Raw genomic sequence first — 16,203 nt, 5'->3', positions numbered from 1 at the left:
GGTCACACTCAGCCGGTGAAGCCACTTCCGTGCAGCATGGCTTCAAACAGGCTAGGTGACCTCTTTACATCAACCATGCCTTTAGGGGCAGGTTTCAGCACGGACTGATAACCACCTCATGTGTATAAATACGTTTTTAAAACAAACAAAAACATCAACACAACAAACAACAACCCACGGAAAGTGCGTGGGAGTTAGGGCGTTGTCCCGAGGGCCTCCACCCGGCAAACTACTCCGTCCTTGCAGCTTTTGACCTACTCCGGTCTCAGGAAGAGCCCACAGGGCATAAGCGTCCCATGGCCGCCCGGGGCGGCAGCTCTCCTTCCCGGGGACGACCCCACAGCTCGGCTGAATCCCATCCCGGCGGCCGGCAGCCCCGGGCGGAGCGCGGACAGCCCCGCACGCCCAGCCCGGCCCAGCGGGCACCGGCCCTGCCCCGGGCATCCGCTCAGCCCCGCGCCGGGGCGGGCTGCCAGATAAAGGCAGGGCTGTCTGTGAAGGCAGGGCTGCCTGGCTCCGCCCCGCTCTGCTCCCTTCGCACCGCTCTCGCCCTCCCGCAGAGCCGCTGGGCCACGGTGGGAGGCGGAGGTTCCCTGTCTGTCCTCCAGGCCGGCAGGAGAAGGTACCTCCGGTGCTGGGGCGTTGTGGGCCGGGACTGAACAAGACAGGACAGGGTATGCGGGCCGTATGTGGGAGGACCGAGGGCCGTGGGCAGCCGGGCGCTACGGGGCAGTGGTGCGTCCTGGGCAGGCGGCCTGAGGGCGGTGAGCTGGGCACAGCTGCTTGTGGGCTTTCTTATGCTGCTGCTTGGGTTGGTAGGCGCGCTGTGCCAAGCCAGAGTAAGGTTATCCAGCATCCCCCGGGGGCTGAAGAATTTACTGCTGCGCTTGGGCAGCCTCAGCTACAGGACTGCTGTACTTCTGTGGGATCGCAGCTCTCCCGGTACAGTGAGAAAATTGCATCCTTGCCAAACGCCGCTCAGGTGATTGCGTGAGCAACCTTGAGTCCTCCCTCTAGCAAGAGTGGTGTGCGTTCAGCTGGCAGCCTCAGTCCTGGCTCTGTGATTTGGGAGCAGTGATGGTCTTTAAGACTCTCTCAGGTCTGCAAGAGCCTATCGGTGGTGAGTGTTGGCATATACCAACAAGCCTTTGCTGGCCAAATTATCTACACTCGAAGTCTGTCTGATAAAATGTGGCAGCAGTGCTCTGGCCACAGAAAGAAACAACTTTCCCAGGCATTGTCCTGGGGGAAAGTCTGTGAGAAGATCAAAGAAAAGAATGAGAAACAATTCTTACCCTCACTTGCTGCACGTGTTGTTGTGAACATGTGGAATGTGTTGTGGAGATTTGTTTAACAAAGGGTGGTTTCTTAATTAGCCAATGGTGATGGTGTTTGGATCGGTGCGCCAGTTAGGTCCAGGTGTATCGTAACTGTCTATAAAAGCAATGGGTTTCTTAATAATTAAATATATAATAAAGAGATTGATCAGCCTTCTGAGTATCATGGAATCAATGCTAATTATTACCCAGCTGGGGGCCTGCAACCACAATAAAACGTTGTAGAGCATCTGATATTTCTCTACTGCATAAAAGCACTCCACACTTATGTCTCTGTGAACATAGCCATACTAAAAAAACAATACAAGGCATCAGAAGTGATTTGAGATATGTGCCAAAGGCCCCCTTGGTTAATTAACTTGTAAATACATCCCTGCTCACTTTAGTTGACAAACCAAAATTGGCCGGGTGAGCAGCCAATTTAATTGTCTGTATGGATATGCTTGGTTACAGTAGCTGGTTTAATTAGCAATACTGATGCATTGAGTGAGATTGGAGGCCTAGTCAAATTTGGGTTAGGGGAGAGATGTGTCCGTAGAAATTAAGCATCTTGTTGAAAGATGCAGAGTTGATCTTCTAATAGGAAGTCTCCTGTGGTCTGCATAAACAGCTGTGGCATGCATAAACAACTCTGCTTCGTTAAGTGATAGGCATGCTTTTCTGAAAGATCTAATGTGCCTCTGACCTATATAAGCTTAATTCTTACTTGAAGAATTATTGTCATAAATTTTCAACTGAGTTCAAATTGTGTATTGCCTCTGAAGGCAATTGCCTCACTTGGTTTTCTATAGGGATTAACTTAAACATCTTTATCTATGCCAGAGATACCAGTCTCCTTGCATGCAAATGGAGGGTTTTGTGTTAAGTGCATTAAATTAGTGCAATCAGGTTAAATTCAGAAGCTGAATTTATTTTAAAGACTTGTTTCTTCTGTTTTAGACTCAACAAAGAACTTGGGCTTCCAAAAGCTGGCACATTTTTATGTGCGTTGAATTTAATAAAGTTTTTCTTTTATAACTCTGTTTTTGCTTAGAACTGTAATATCTGTATAAATAAGAGAGCCTGTTACAGGAAATGCTAATATTGGCTCTAGAAAAATGTTTCAGTGCTGTTTTGGTATTTGTTTCACTTCTAACTGGAGTTACTGCCTCTGCACCCATTATGTCACATTTTAATTAGAATGAAGAATAGAAAGTACTCAACAGGAAGCATTCACCCCCTGCCTTTGCCAGAAAGAACTTGTTTTCCTACCCACTACATCTGTGGCAAATGTTTTTTTTTTCTGTTACCAGAACAGTTTTAAGATGTTCCAATGTTTCTGCCAGAAAACTTTCTGAAATAACTAGCTCTGCTCTAGCAGAGGCCTGTTTCTTTTCAAGACCGGCCCATGTAGAAAACCTGAGGTTCATAGTAACACGTGTATGTTCACATGCTCAATTTCATGAACTTTGCTCAGAGTAGCAGAGACCCAAGTTGCTTATCTCCTGGCACTTGTCAAACACGATTACCTATACACATGGATAGCAACGTTAACTAGGATATGCAATCAGGCTGGGTATGTCTAAAGGTTGCTAAAGATGCTAAATGTCTAAAAGTGCTAAAGGTTGAAGTGTAGGTGCCAGCATGCTCTATCTTTAGCTGAGAAAGAAGATGTTATTGCTTCACAATGTTGTTAGTCAAAGATTAAAACCTGTTTTAAGCAAGGATTAATTTCTTGCAGAGCTGTTGTATGCTGGAAAATGAAATAACATTCCTCCAAGGATTTAAGGCCTGCTTGGTGTTAGCTTTACTGGGATGTGTACAGATTGTGAGGTTAAACATGTACCTGAGATGGTATGATTCATGCCTATGGCATTTGCTTAGTGCAGGGAGGTGAAGAGAAGAAACTCAACAGCTTTGCAGTGCATTGCCAAAGAGCTTTGTTCAACTGCAGAAGCAGGCTCTCCTCAATAATGGTACTACAGGTAGCTGAAAAGTCAGTAGTGACACACAGGTATTTACCTAGTGTGCTTTGGAGATTTACAAGCATATTGTCTTCTGAAGCTCCTTATACTCATGTTTTTTCAGCGTAATTGGGACTGTGACTTGTTCTACATATAATTTCATGGTGACAGGGAGTGCCTACGAAGCAAAAAACATTGTGGTCCTAAAAGGAGAATTTTTCCTGACCTATAGCGCTAGTGTGTGAGCACTGAAGTTCTTTAATTAAACCATAAGTTTTGATTTGTAGTTGTCATGCATTTCTGTTTGAGATGCTCAGTGGGCAGATTTTTATTAGTAGTAGTAGTATGTATTTATTTATTTTAGATTTTTGTCCACATTCTGTCAGAGCAGAGAATGAAACCTGTGGCATGAGGGATGGGGAATTTCTAAAGCAGATGAGGGCAGGTATTTCCTATTGCTGCTGAATGGTAAATGAATTGTATACTGCATCCTAGAGGAAAGTGGAAGCAACCTGGAGACAGAAACAGGACAAATGGATTACATATGCAGGTGTATGCCTGTATATTTCTTTGAAACAATACTCAAAAGCAGGGTAGAGAATATTTAGAATGGATCTGAAAATGTTTTTGCACTGTTGATGTTTGTGTTTTCTCTATGGCTTACCCTATCTGGTAAATGTTTTGGGTTTTTTTAATCAGATATCTGAAGAAATAGCCTGAAGATGAACTTCTTCCTGGAAACATTAAAAGTGATTGTACTTCTTGTTTACTACTTACTGGAGTCACTGGTGTTCTTGGTTGTTCCTGTACGGAAGAAGAATGTTAGTGGTGAAATCGTATTAATAACAGGAGCGGGAAGTGGCATTGGAAGACTCTTAGCGGTGAAGTTTGCCAGCCTTGGAGCCACGGTGGTCCTCTGGGACATTAATCAAGAGGGGCTCAAATGCACAGTAGGACAGCTCAAGGAAAAAGGAGCAGGAAGAGTACACTCTTATGTCTGTGACTGTAGCAAAAGACAGGATATCTACAGAGTAGCTGACCAGGTAAAGTATATTTGTGGCTTTGACATTATTCCAAGATGAGTGCAAGCATGGGTGTAAGATGCATGAGTAAGTTTTCTAGTGGATTCAAAGCAAGAGATTAAAGGTAATTAATTCTGAATGTATTGCTTCCTATCTATTTCAAGAATTCTTGATTTTAGAGTTGACTTGTGTATCTCTATTCCTTAAAAAATAAAAAGAGCTGGCTCTTTTTTTCAGTAGCTCATTTTAGCTGAGTAGGTTCTTATTTATTCATTCAATGACCAAGCAGGCCCTTAATCGTGAAGTGCGGAAAATCAATTTATTGAAGCTAAAGCAGTATTTCAAGTTCTGGCAGCCTTTTACCAAAAGACCATACATTGTAAAAAGGATTAACTGCTTAGGCAATTTTCAAGTATTTCCATTGCTGTGAAGAGATTTTGGCAGACTTACTTTATCTGAATTAATAAATGTATCTTGATGTCTTAAATATTTCTTTCTTTCATTTTTGAAGAGCTTTGTAAACATAGCATGTGGTTTAATAATTTGGGCAGACTAGCAGTGTTGCCAAAAGCTAATATTGTTAAACAGTTTCAAGTCTAAGAACCTGTTCTCATTCACTTAAAATTTGCTAATCTTAACTGATCTTGAACTAAGAGATTTCCACAGTGTGTCTTGCTTGGGGATGATTTTTTTTAATAAAAAGTTCAGCTGTGTTCAGGAACATCTTTTGGTTGAAGTAATGTTTTATTGCTCTTTAAGAAGCTCTAGCTTTCTGTCCTTTTCTATCTGTGCAAAAATGACTATGATAGGCTTTCTGACACATGAAGCTTGTGTATGAGTTGCAGCTCATTAGAGGCTGGTGCTATTGGTTTTGTATTCCAGTAATGCTGATCAGCTTTGGTCCCCCTTGCAGCTGTTAGACCAGCTGAGCTGGGCATCTGCTGTCCTTGCAGAGAAGTTGCATGTCTCTCCATAGGCCTGTAGCTGTGCTTCCTATTGAACTGGGAGAGCTGGAGGAGGAATATTGTAGTGTGAAGGATACTGGAATGAAGCAGATGAAAATTAACCCTTAGGTTTGAGAACTTGAATTGAGGGCTAGCACTCTGGGCCCATGGAGAAAAGCAGTGGCTGAGCCACGCTGGTGAAACTTGAAAAAGAGAACTGAGCGTAGATTTGTGTGACATGGGTTCAGGATGATGCAAACAGAGCTTGCAGGAACAAAGAAGTTGCAGTAGGGTCCAGTGTGTGGTCCCTCACTTAAAACCTTTTGTCAGCAGTTCAGCAACTGTCAGATTCATTAATAATGCTCATGCTAATCTGCATGGAAGAAAACACCTTACTACCATTATTTCAGAAATGTCATGTCCTGCTGATGATGTAGAATTATCCCATCTTACCAGTTACAAAAACACTTTAGTATAGGTGGTGCTTGGTGCCACTGCTTAATTCATGCAGCGTAGTAGACTTTGGTTCTTAGTGTTCATATCTTTGGGAGATATGACAGCATGGTTCCAGGTCCTTTTTCCTCTTCTGGTGATTCAGCTTTATGCAGGCTTGGAGTTTTGCAAGACTATGGTCTTGCAAACTAAATTTATGCTGGTAGGGCAGGATATGTTTGAAAATTTTGCTCCCGATGAAACAGTTTTATAGCCAAAATGAAATGTATGTGGATCTTTAATATGTGCTTCATCAGCCACACAGAGACAGCATGAAAAAGTTACTTCAGTAGGAAGAAAACCAAAAGGCTCTTCGTGTATCAGGTCATTGTTTCTTTCCTGTACCAACAGATGAAGGACAGCCTTTTGGCTATTAAAACCGATAGCTTAAAATTTATTTCTAATATCTCTATTCCAGAAGTACCCAACTCCTAAAGCTTAGTTAAAAATAATAGACAAGATTAGAGCACTTTTAAGGAATACGAGGAAGTTGAACTAGAATAAAGGATAGGTGATAAATTATTCTTTAATTCTTCACTGTGTTACCCATTTCATTTTTCCCAGGTAGCTCAGATCAATGACTTGTATCTCAAATTCTGTTTTAAATATGTTCATTCTCCTTTGGAGAGCTGACATAATATCTTGCAATCAGCTGGCCTACACTTGTTCTCTCAAATGGGTCTGTTCATGAAGGCTCTCAGTCTGAAGCTAAAATGAAAACTGTACCTCCTCTTACTGAGTTTAATGTATATGTATTATTTCTTAGCCAACTTAATTTCTGGGGTAGAGCGTACCAGATTCTAGTCCAGAATTACTCTTTAGTTTTAAGATGTGTTTACTGTAGAAAAATACTTGTTGTATTAGTTAAGCTTTCTCCATTGAAGACTTATCTGGAACATTTGTCCTCAGAAACAGAGGTGCTGAAAGCAAAGTTTGTGTGGAGCTGTTGAGCTCCACAAATCTGAAGAAAATCTGTTTGAGAGCTCACATTTAAAAAGGCATCAGGTGAGACTGCAAGAACCTGAGGTGTTTGGATCCATATCAAGTTCAACTTATTTAAATGTGTAATATTTCTGTTAAGTTTTCATCAATAATACTTGGGAAGAATGTCTGGATTTATTGCACATTCTCTTGATGCTTTTTGTTTTAGGTTAAAAAAGAAGTTGGTGATGTCAGCATCTTGATCAACAATGCTGGTATTGTAGTTGGGAAGAGATTTCTTGATTCTCCAGATTCACTTGTAGAAAAAACCATGGAAGTGAACATAATGGCACACTTCTGGGTAAAACCTGTATTTTGCATATGCATACTAAGACATCCTTTTAACATGTTTTCAATGTATTTTGCCTTTTAGAATTGAGGAAAACATATAGGCGTCTTTGGAAGTTCAGTCAGAAATTAGACAAGAAAGTATTTATTTGCTCTGGAGTGGGTCAAATTTTTTTTGAAAGCATGGAAGAATGGATTCTTTGGGAATCTCTAGTGTAGGCAGGTAGAAGCACTTCACATTTAGAAATTCTCTTAAGAACTGAAGTCCACCATCTGCTAAATTCTGAGGCTAGACATAAGTCAGTGTCTCATTATTAACTGACATGAAGCAGGCCCACGTTAGTAGTGGCTGCCCCGAGAAATGTTCAGTTCTACTTCAGTTCTTCTGTTCTGTTAATGTTCCAGTTGTTCTGTGGCTGTGATAATTCCAGTAAGAAACACACACGTTGTGATAATCCTCTTGATAATAAGTGAAGCTTTTGTCCAGAATGAGTAACCTGGTGTGCATTTTCTTCCTTTCAGTGAAGGCTGGTCACCTATATGGTGTTTCTATCATAAAGAATTGTATAAAAAATATTCAATCATGTGTCAGTTTATTTAGAAATAAATTTAATCATAAAGATGTAATGAATTTAACGGAAGGAAATCCTTGCCATTTCACAAAATTTGCAGTGAGCACTTAATTCTCATTTGAAAGAAACTTCATGACTAGATTAAGCCATATATTTAGCTTTCATCACGTTACCATCTGTCTTGGGTAGTACAGGTAGGGTAGGAACTCGCCATTTAAATGGTTGAAGGTTGGAGTTCAAACAACATGCAGTTCAAGCTCCACATACATACACACATCTTTCCATAATGGAAGGGGAAAGCTTATTTAATCTGTTGGGAGAATTTCTCTAAAACCATCAAACACCTTCAAAATATTGTGGCGTGTAACTTACTTAGTAAAATGTTACATTGCAGCTCTGATTTACTTTGCAGACTTACAAAGCCTTCCTCCCAGCAATGATTGCCGCCAACCACGGACACTTGGTTAGCATAGCAAGCTGTGCAGGACTCTGTGGAACCAGTCAGGCTTCAGGTAGTGTACTGAAGAGGATTAAAGCTAATATTAATTCTATTTTAAACTGTGCAGCCAATATCTATGGGGGAAAAAAAAACCTAACTTATTTTGAATTTTTGGATCTTTCCATAGAGTTAAAGCCAGTAGTCAGACTTTCAAAACAGCTGCCTTTAAACAGATCATTTCTTTACAAAGCATTTTCCAGAAGCTCAGCAGTGCTGTGAAACAGGTTTTTCTGCCAAGGCAGAAGGATCTAGAAGCCATATAGATCTTTGGAAGCTGAGAATCTCAGTGTTGTTAAAATTTACTTGCAGGTTTCTGATAGGAGAGAGGCCACTTTAGATTTAGAGGGAGCTCAGAAGGCATTTCTGGAATATGTATACAAAGAGGGCAGAATATGAAATAAGGTGACATAGCAGTAAAAGAAATCTAGCTCCAAGAGAGTTTCAAGTTGAAACCACATTAGAGAGTCTTGAAAATGTGAGTTTGAGGCATAGCAAGTGAGTGCATGGATTTAAAGAAAAAATGGTATGAAAAACAATTTCATTTACCGTCGTTCGTAGAGAGTGAGAAAATGGTAGCAGAGATGTCATGAGAAAATGTCTGCCAGTCTAGAACAACAGTTGATTTAGGAGAGGAAAGAAGAGGAATGGATCAGATCAAAAGCAAATTTTAACCTCATCCTGAAAACCATTCCTATTCTGATGTGAAGTGGTTTAGTATTAGACAATAAAATTTAATTTTTAAATTTAAATATTTAACTGCAATTAATGTTTTATTTTACAGATTACTGTGCAAGTAAATTTGCAGCAGTTGGTTTTGCAGAGTCAATTGATATAGAGATGAGAAGTCTGAGAAAGACTGGTGTTAAAACCACAATTGTGTGTCCTTATGTCATAAACACAGGAATGTTTGATGGTGTTAAATCCAAGTAAGTAAACTCTTGTGAGGTTTTTATGAAAGTTGCATTTTTAGCATGTTATAAATCCTTATTTCCTTTATGAAAATCACGAGCCAGGCTTTTTTCTGCTTGTATTGTTTTTAAGACTTCAGATGGGTGTTATCCAGTGACTGGGCAACTCAAAAGGCCTAGGTACTTTACTATTCATTTAAGCTGAAATGTGAAACGTAATTGGTGTCCTTTCCTTTGCAGAAGCCAAATGCTCCATTTGTCCTCTCTGGTTTCTAAACCCCCATTCTCCTCCTGAAATTGATGGTATAGCTTTGCTCAGTATGCATGTATAATGACAAAGTTTGGGAGCCAAATACAAGTCTGGTGTGTCCTAGTATGAGGTCTCTGGTTTTGTCTTATGAGAGGTCATACAGGGGAGAAATAATCATGTCCACTCACTCTAACATACTGAAGATTCTGTTGTTCATAGGACTTGTGGTATTTATTTCTTTTTTTAGTTGAATAACTGTAAAATTGAGATTTCTTTGAAGAAAATGTGAATCCAAAGCAATTTGTATGATAGCAATAAATATTTTTCAGGTGGCCACGTATGATTGCTAATCTGGATCCAGAGTATGTGGCCGAGAGGATAGTCAGTGCTGTTCGGCAGAACCAAGAAATTGTGCTTATGCCACGCATCGCTTATCTTTTACCTTTTTTAAAAAGGTAAGTTATGTTTCTTTTCCCATCTCTCTTTTCTGTTTGGGGATGCTTAAAGTATAAAAGAAGTTTCTACTTGCTGGTTTGAATTTTCATTAAGTTATGCACATTTTTGGAAGGGTTTTGTTTGTTTGTGTCTGTGGGTTCAGTCTACCCTTGGGCCATAGAACAATGGCAGAAATGTCTAAATGTGCCTTGCTGACTCCACTGGGGGGCAGTTTTACTGGGGGCTGCAGAGACCGCCTGCTTCTCCATAACTGCAGTCAGAGAATTATTGGTTGGAAAAGACCTCAAAGATCACCTAGTTCAACTGTAAATCCATCTGGTGTCTTGCTGTAGCATTTGGGCACTTTTGACTCTGTTGCAAGCCAGGCTGGAATACTGATCTGTCTGTAACTCAGGTTGCCAAATGAGTGTAAAGGATATTTTGAGAGGACCAGTGGGTCTGTATTCTAAAGAGTATACTGCCTTTACCAGTATTAGCCAGGTTAAACTAATTCTGTGATAAAACTGCACAACTCTTCTGATATCTCTTTGTTTCTTTTTGTCTTCTTCCATGTCCCTACCTTACAGCTTCCTACCAGTGAAAGCAATAGTTCTCCTTTTAGACTACTTTGGACTCGTTGATATGATGAATACCTTCAAAGGCCGACCAAAGAAGGAGTGAAAAAGCACAAAATTCAGAGACCAGCAGCTCTAAAGTGGGTGTTGAAGTTAGTTAAAGGTGGTGGTGGGAAAAGTTTGCTTCACTAACAGCTGTGAACTTTGGGTGCCTCATTTCTCAATAGTAACAAGATTTTTAAGAGTTGCTTTTTAACTGGCTCTTAATCAACAGCTTTCATCTGAACTATTGTTTTTGAATTGTTTTCTTTTCACCTCATTATGAAAATACATTAATTGAACTTATTTGCATTGGTTTATAACACCTTAAAAGGGGTCCTGCATCACAAACCAATAACTGGCAACTCTGGGGGGAAGAAAAGACCAAGAAACCACATGTATTTAGCAGGTATTCAGAAAAGCCTGTAGTGGATCTGACTTCTTGCTGCCATTCAGTGAACCATGAGGATGAGCTGTACTGCTGGTGCCATTACCATTCCCTGGTAAGCTGAGGAATTCACAAATTTCCTCAAACAACAGATTGTAACTCTCACAAATGGAAGTTTTGGGAGATTAAAAATACACACTGTGTTGGTGAAAAAAAACAGTTACATTTATTAATTTTTGGAGGTGTGATCTCTCAACTCACAGATGACAATGGATGTTGGGACAGGGATAGGGAAGGATATGTAAATTAAGATAAACTAAGCATTTGTGCTGCTAATCTACTTTGTGCCTAATTTATTTTAAAAGCTAATACTATGACTGCAACTTTGTAACAGAAGTCTTTGTATCTTTTAAGTACAGTATTTTAAGAACTATTTTAAATTGTCATCTCCTAAGAAGAATAAATTTGTATTTATAAAGCATGAGACTGCCAGTCTAGGTGGGCTGTTCAATGTCTCATCAAAAGAGACAATGAACTACTAAAAGCAAGGGTGTTGTGTTGTATAATAGGGGTTTCTCTTGGGATTGTTTCAGAAAGGAATGATGTTGACAGAACTGAATGGTATCATTACAGCCATCCTTTGATGTTTTGCTTCTCTGAGTTGGGTGACAGACTGCCTTGTATCTACAGAGACTTGGTTTACTTTCCCTTTACTCTTAGGACTGTCCATTTATTTTGAGCATATGCTGTGGAGGTGTTGTCCTTTTTGACACTGGATGCTTAGAAAGCTACTTTGACTTTTTGTAATCCAAAACAAGAAAAAGGAAGCTTATGTGTACATCACTTCTGTACATGCTAAGTCCACTTCATCTCACAGTTCTCTGCTAGCAATTGATATAGCAATTGGAACAGTATGGAGAAAAGGGGGACTTTTTTAATGGGGAGTCTTTTTTTTCTTTCAATGATGGCCTAGAAACTATCTTAATTTCCCTTGACTATACAAATAGTAAGGTTTATTAGCAGAGAAAGGTTCACATAGAGCTACTTTACTACTCTACTGATGAGCAAGAAACACGGAGTAAAACAAGTGTGTTAAAAATCACCTTACCTTTATGATGGATTGATGAGAGCTAGAGTTTAGAGTGATGAAGAAAAGATTTGTTTCAATCTCCTTTCACATCTTCAGCTTCTCTTCCTCAAAATTTTTACTCATTTTACAGTACACCTCAGGAAACAGAAGTTAACCAAGTAAAAAAGAGATTGTCTCAATGTGCAATCCATGCACACATTGCAGTGTTCACAAATTCTACCACTAATGACTGTGTGGTGTATCTGTGTCTTCAGCCTCCTCACCTTTTTATACTAACAGAACATACTTTTCCCTCCTGGAGCAAAGGGGAAAAGTGAGCTCTGCATATGAGCACTATGAGTATCAAACTCCAGCTCTAGTGAGAGCAAGTAGCTTTTCATTTTTAGTGTCTTTGTGAACACCTTCTGTTGAGGAAAATTAGAAGCAGTAAGTCTGGCAGTAGGATTTGGGGATTTTCAGCAGGTTCATGTTTGCCAAAGCCCTAGGAGAATTTTACCTGAAAATCTGTGCCAGATAAATACATCTCCATGGAATTTTCCCACAGAATCAGTGGAAAGGACCTGTGCTCAATTAAGTTTTGTGTATCTCTAAGGTTGGAAACTCTACAATCTCTCTGGGTAACCTGTTCTAGTGTTTTTTCACACTCTGTTTAAAAACAGATAAATGAAAATTATGTGTAAATTCAATGTACTTTATTTCATGTCCTTTCAGAGGATACCACTAAGAGTCTGAGTTTGCATTTCACACCTTCCTTTTAGGTACTTATACACATTGGGGCTCAACCTTTTCTCAAGACTAAGCAGTCCCAGAAATCTCACCCCCTCCTTGTATGGCAGGTGCTCCAGTATCTTAGTTATCTTTGCAGCCCTTCACTGGGCTCACTGCGTATATGCAAGAACTAGTTATGAGCATATTCATATCTCTTAGAGACCAATTTCTGTACTAGACTGAGCATGCATAATATGTCATACAGAGCTTCAGTAGAAAATCTCTGCCTGCTAGCTGTCCTAGTAGGAGTACACAAATAATGGCTTTTACATAAATGTGCTGCTACCACATTAAATATTGTGGTCACTGGTAAATTAGATCAGGTACCTGGAGGATAACAGCCTGTCCTGTGGTGGTTTTTATCTCCTGTGATGGCATGACAGATGTGGAGTTGTATCCTGGAGGTCAAACAGCACACATCCTTCCCCTGTGTTCAGGAGATTGCTTAGAGTGAGTGTTTGGATCTTCTTGTATCTGAGATATAAATGTCTTAAGATAAAAGGTGGCTTACTTCCAGCATAACAATGATCTTGACTGATTACTTTCCTAATGCCAAAAAAGAGTCTTTCCTTCTGCTCTCAACAAGAAAACTCATGGAAGGATCACTGTGACAGCCAAACAAGAAGATAAAACTTAAAAAGGAGGAGCATTTCATTTGTGACAGCATAATGTCTGACTGCTGGACAATATATCAGGCAGCTCCCACAAAAGAATTGTTGGTTTCATGGCCACTGCCTGAAATTTTAAATAGTCTCTCCCAAAAAATGACTGTCCCAAATTTGACTGGGATGGCTGCATTAGCCTAATAACAATAGTTATAGTGATCCAAAAGCAATCCATAGTATTTTATGGCCTGCTATATTTCTTTTTCATGTGGGATCATATTCCTGTGGTAGCAGAAATCATGCTGTCCCCTAATGCTTCAAAATACGGAGAACATAGTGCCAAGAAAAATTAACTTGATTAAATCCTCTGAACAAGATTGAGAAGGAAGGCAAACAAAAAACCAGCAGCTGAGATACAAGCTCCATTATTATTTTATGAATTTGGAATTCATTCCCAGGAGCTGTGTGCACCTGCCTGGAATCTGGTGTTCATGGTGGTCTGTTGTCATTTTAGGAAGGAGCCAAGCAGGTACCTCTTCTCTGGTAACTTTGTTCGGTTGTTCTTCCAAAGACACCAGTGTGCTCTGCATAGTTTGCTGAGCAGCTGTTCAAAGCCATAGGCTTTGTAAAATAAGCATTTCAGCAAAATAACTTGGCTTCTCTCACTGACTTTTTCTTTGCTGTGGCAATCAAGAGAAATTATTTTGGATCCACAGTTCCCAGATATTCTAGGAAAATGTAGGATTCCTGCCCCTCAGGTGACACTTTAATACTACAAGGGGCAGCACTACAAGCAGGGATTTTTGTCCACTCACTGCATTACACACTTTCTCTCTAGTCTTGGGTGTCTCCAGCTTGATGATATTTTCTCTGCCTTTCAAAGCCTCCAAGCTAACAGCCTGAAGTTCTGTGAGAACTTCATAGATAGCCTGTGGCCTATGGCTGAGGAAGACATAGTTCTGCCTAGGGAAGAGAAGTGGAAAAAATCCCACCTTCTTCCTTTGCCCTTGGCAATAGCACACTAGGGAGATGAGTGCCCTCAGGATTGCAACAGAGATGTTCAAGACAAAGATGTGACAAGGACAGAAGTTCTATGCCAAGGTGCTCTGTGTTGTTGCAGCTCCTGGGTAGTTACTGCTTGATTAAAACAAACCTTGGCTCTTGGTACAGCTATGTTGAGAAATTTCACACCTTATCCAAGGTCAGGCATAACTACATCTAAGGAAACATTATTCTGTAGGACTTGTAGTGGAGTAGTCTTCCACAATCCCTGCCCCAGAAGGATGAACCCTAAGACATATTGTTACACTTTTGTCTCCCCACCTCTTGGGGTCCAGAGGCAGCAACCCCAGCTTTGGCACAGAAAGAAGAATCAACAGAGCCAGAGCACGAGCAGCAGCAGCAACCCTGTCAGCACATGCCACCAACAACAATTACAGAGGTTCTTGCTGAACAAGTTTGGCCTGTTAGTACCATGAAGTTCATGCCTAGAAGGTGCCATGGTTTAGGCTACCTGGGTGATGGTGCAGTCCCCCTGGGCAGGTATCTCTATCATCTCTGTTAACTGTATTGCTGTAAAGGCAGCTTGCTCAGAGATTAATGCAAGGTGATATATGATAGCTGAGGAATCTCTTGAGCACATGGTCTTTAATGCTTGTTCCCCAGAAATGGGAATTCTTGTTAGAAGGTTAACATGGAAGGTCTTCTCTATATTAATTCTAGAAAACACACTTTGCATTATTCATTGTCTGTGTATTTCTGTCATGATAATGATGATTTACCCTGAAGCACACTCACACAATGCACCATGCACAGCTAATAAAGCTACAAAACTGATTTGAATCATGCTACAGCTATTGCAGAATGTCCTACCTGTGTTTTGGGGAGCTTCTAACAAATTAAGAGAAAGCTGTCAATTCCAAGTAATCACATCAAGGGTGTTGTATCAAGAAGGAGCAAATATCACTAGAATAGCCAGGTGAAGTGCTTGTTTGCAGTGTTTCCTTCAGCAAGTATGTAATTTCTACCCTCTGGTATTTAGTTGGTCTCTAACAGAGGATGGGAGTAATTGTCAATGTGCCTAGTTGAAATTTCTGTGTTAAAATTTCCTCAAAAAAGAAATACCAAGTTAATCCCACCAAAAAGAAAATAAAAGTACTTGAAGCAGGCAGAGCCTGCTGTAGCAATTATCTCCACCGGCAGCAAGAGGCAGAAATCTGTTTCCAACCTTGCTCCTCTGCCAAGGGCTTGGAAGACAGCTCTGAAACTGGTTTATTCAACCTTTATTTTTTCCACGTTGACAATGAAATGTCTGACTGCCCTCTTTCATGCTTTTAGATCCAGATAATTTTATCTGCAATGACATTTATTACAACATTTTAGGGCTTATGGATTGGTCCTTAGCATTCAGATAATTGAAAAAACAAAGTATCTTTCTTTTTGTGTATGATTGTAACTCTGCCTGTCTAAATGGGTCAGGTTTTCAGCTCCCATTCAAAGGGGAGAGAGCACTTAAACAATCGCTTCACATTCAAGAAATAATGTCCTGACATCTGCTTTTTCCTAGATTTGGAATGAGGCAGCTAGATTTGTTGGAAAATAACTACAGCATCCAAAATGGAAAACCCCCTTAGAAAAGAAGACTGGAGGAGGGATAAAAAAACTGAGGAACTTGAATTCTCCAGTTCAAATGAGAATCCACTAAATATATGGAAAATGCAAGAAAAGAGGGAAGGGTGATATTGTTGATGAGTAATTAGTTGGTATATGGTCTCAATAGGGGTAGGTTTGCATTGTGTCTCACAAGCAAGGTATTTTGTAAAAAAGATAAGCACTTCAGAAGAGTGGAATATAGGATATATATGAACATATCTATATATGCACACTTCAGTTATACATATATGAAGTATAATGTTTAGATTTTGTTTTGATTTTGCATGCACAGAGGTATAAAGAGGCAGACAGGAAGGTTTCCAAGCCTATCCCCTTTTAAAAGTATTTTCAACTAGTTTTTACAATTTAGTATACTGTAGCAGTTTTGAGATTTACATCTGAAGCCAGGTAGTGA

General features: G+C 40.1%; 1 protein-coding gene across 1 annotated transcript; it reads left to right on the top strand.

Annotated features, from left to right (window-relative positions):
• The first annotated feature begins 533 nt into the window (after positions 1-533).
• On the top strand, positions 534-13,848 carry LOC131088754 (epidermal retinol dehydrogenase 2-like). Its single transcript, XM_058033013.1, has 7 exons — positions 534-622; positions 3,980-4,323; positions 6,889-7,020; positions 7,992-8,091; positions 8,860-9,004; positions 9,566-9,691; positions 10,259-13,848. The coding sequence occupies exons 2-7, from the start codon at positions 4,003-4,005 to the stop codon at positions 10,350-10,352; spliced, it is 918 nt and encodes a 305-aa protein (XP_057888996.1). The 5' UTR covers positions 534-622; positions 3,980-4,002; the 3' UTR covers positions 10,353-13,848.
• The last annotated feature ends 2,355 nt before the right edge of the window (positions 13,849-16,203 follow it).

Source organism: Melospiza georgiana, chromosome 1, assembly GCF_028018845.1.
Source record: "Melospiza georgiana isolate bMelGeo1 chromosome 1, bMelGeo1.pri, whole genome shotgun sequence".
NCBI lineage: Eukaryota > Metazoa > Chordata > Aves > Passeriformes > Passerellidae > Melospiza > Melospiza georgiana.
This window is presented reverse-complemented; position numbering and strand designations above follow the sequence as displayed.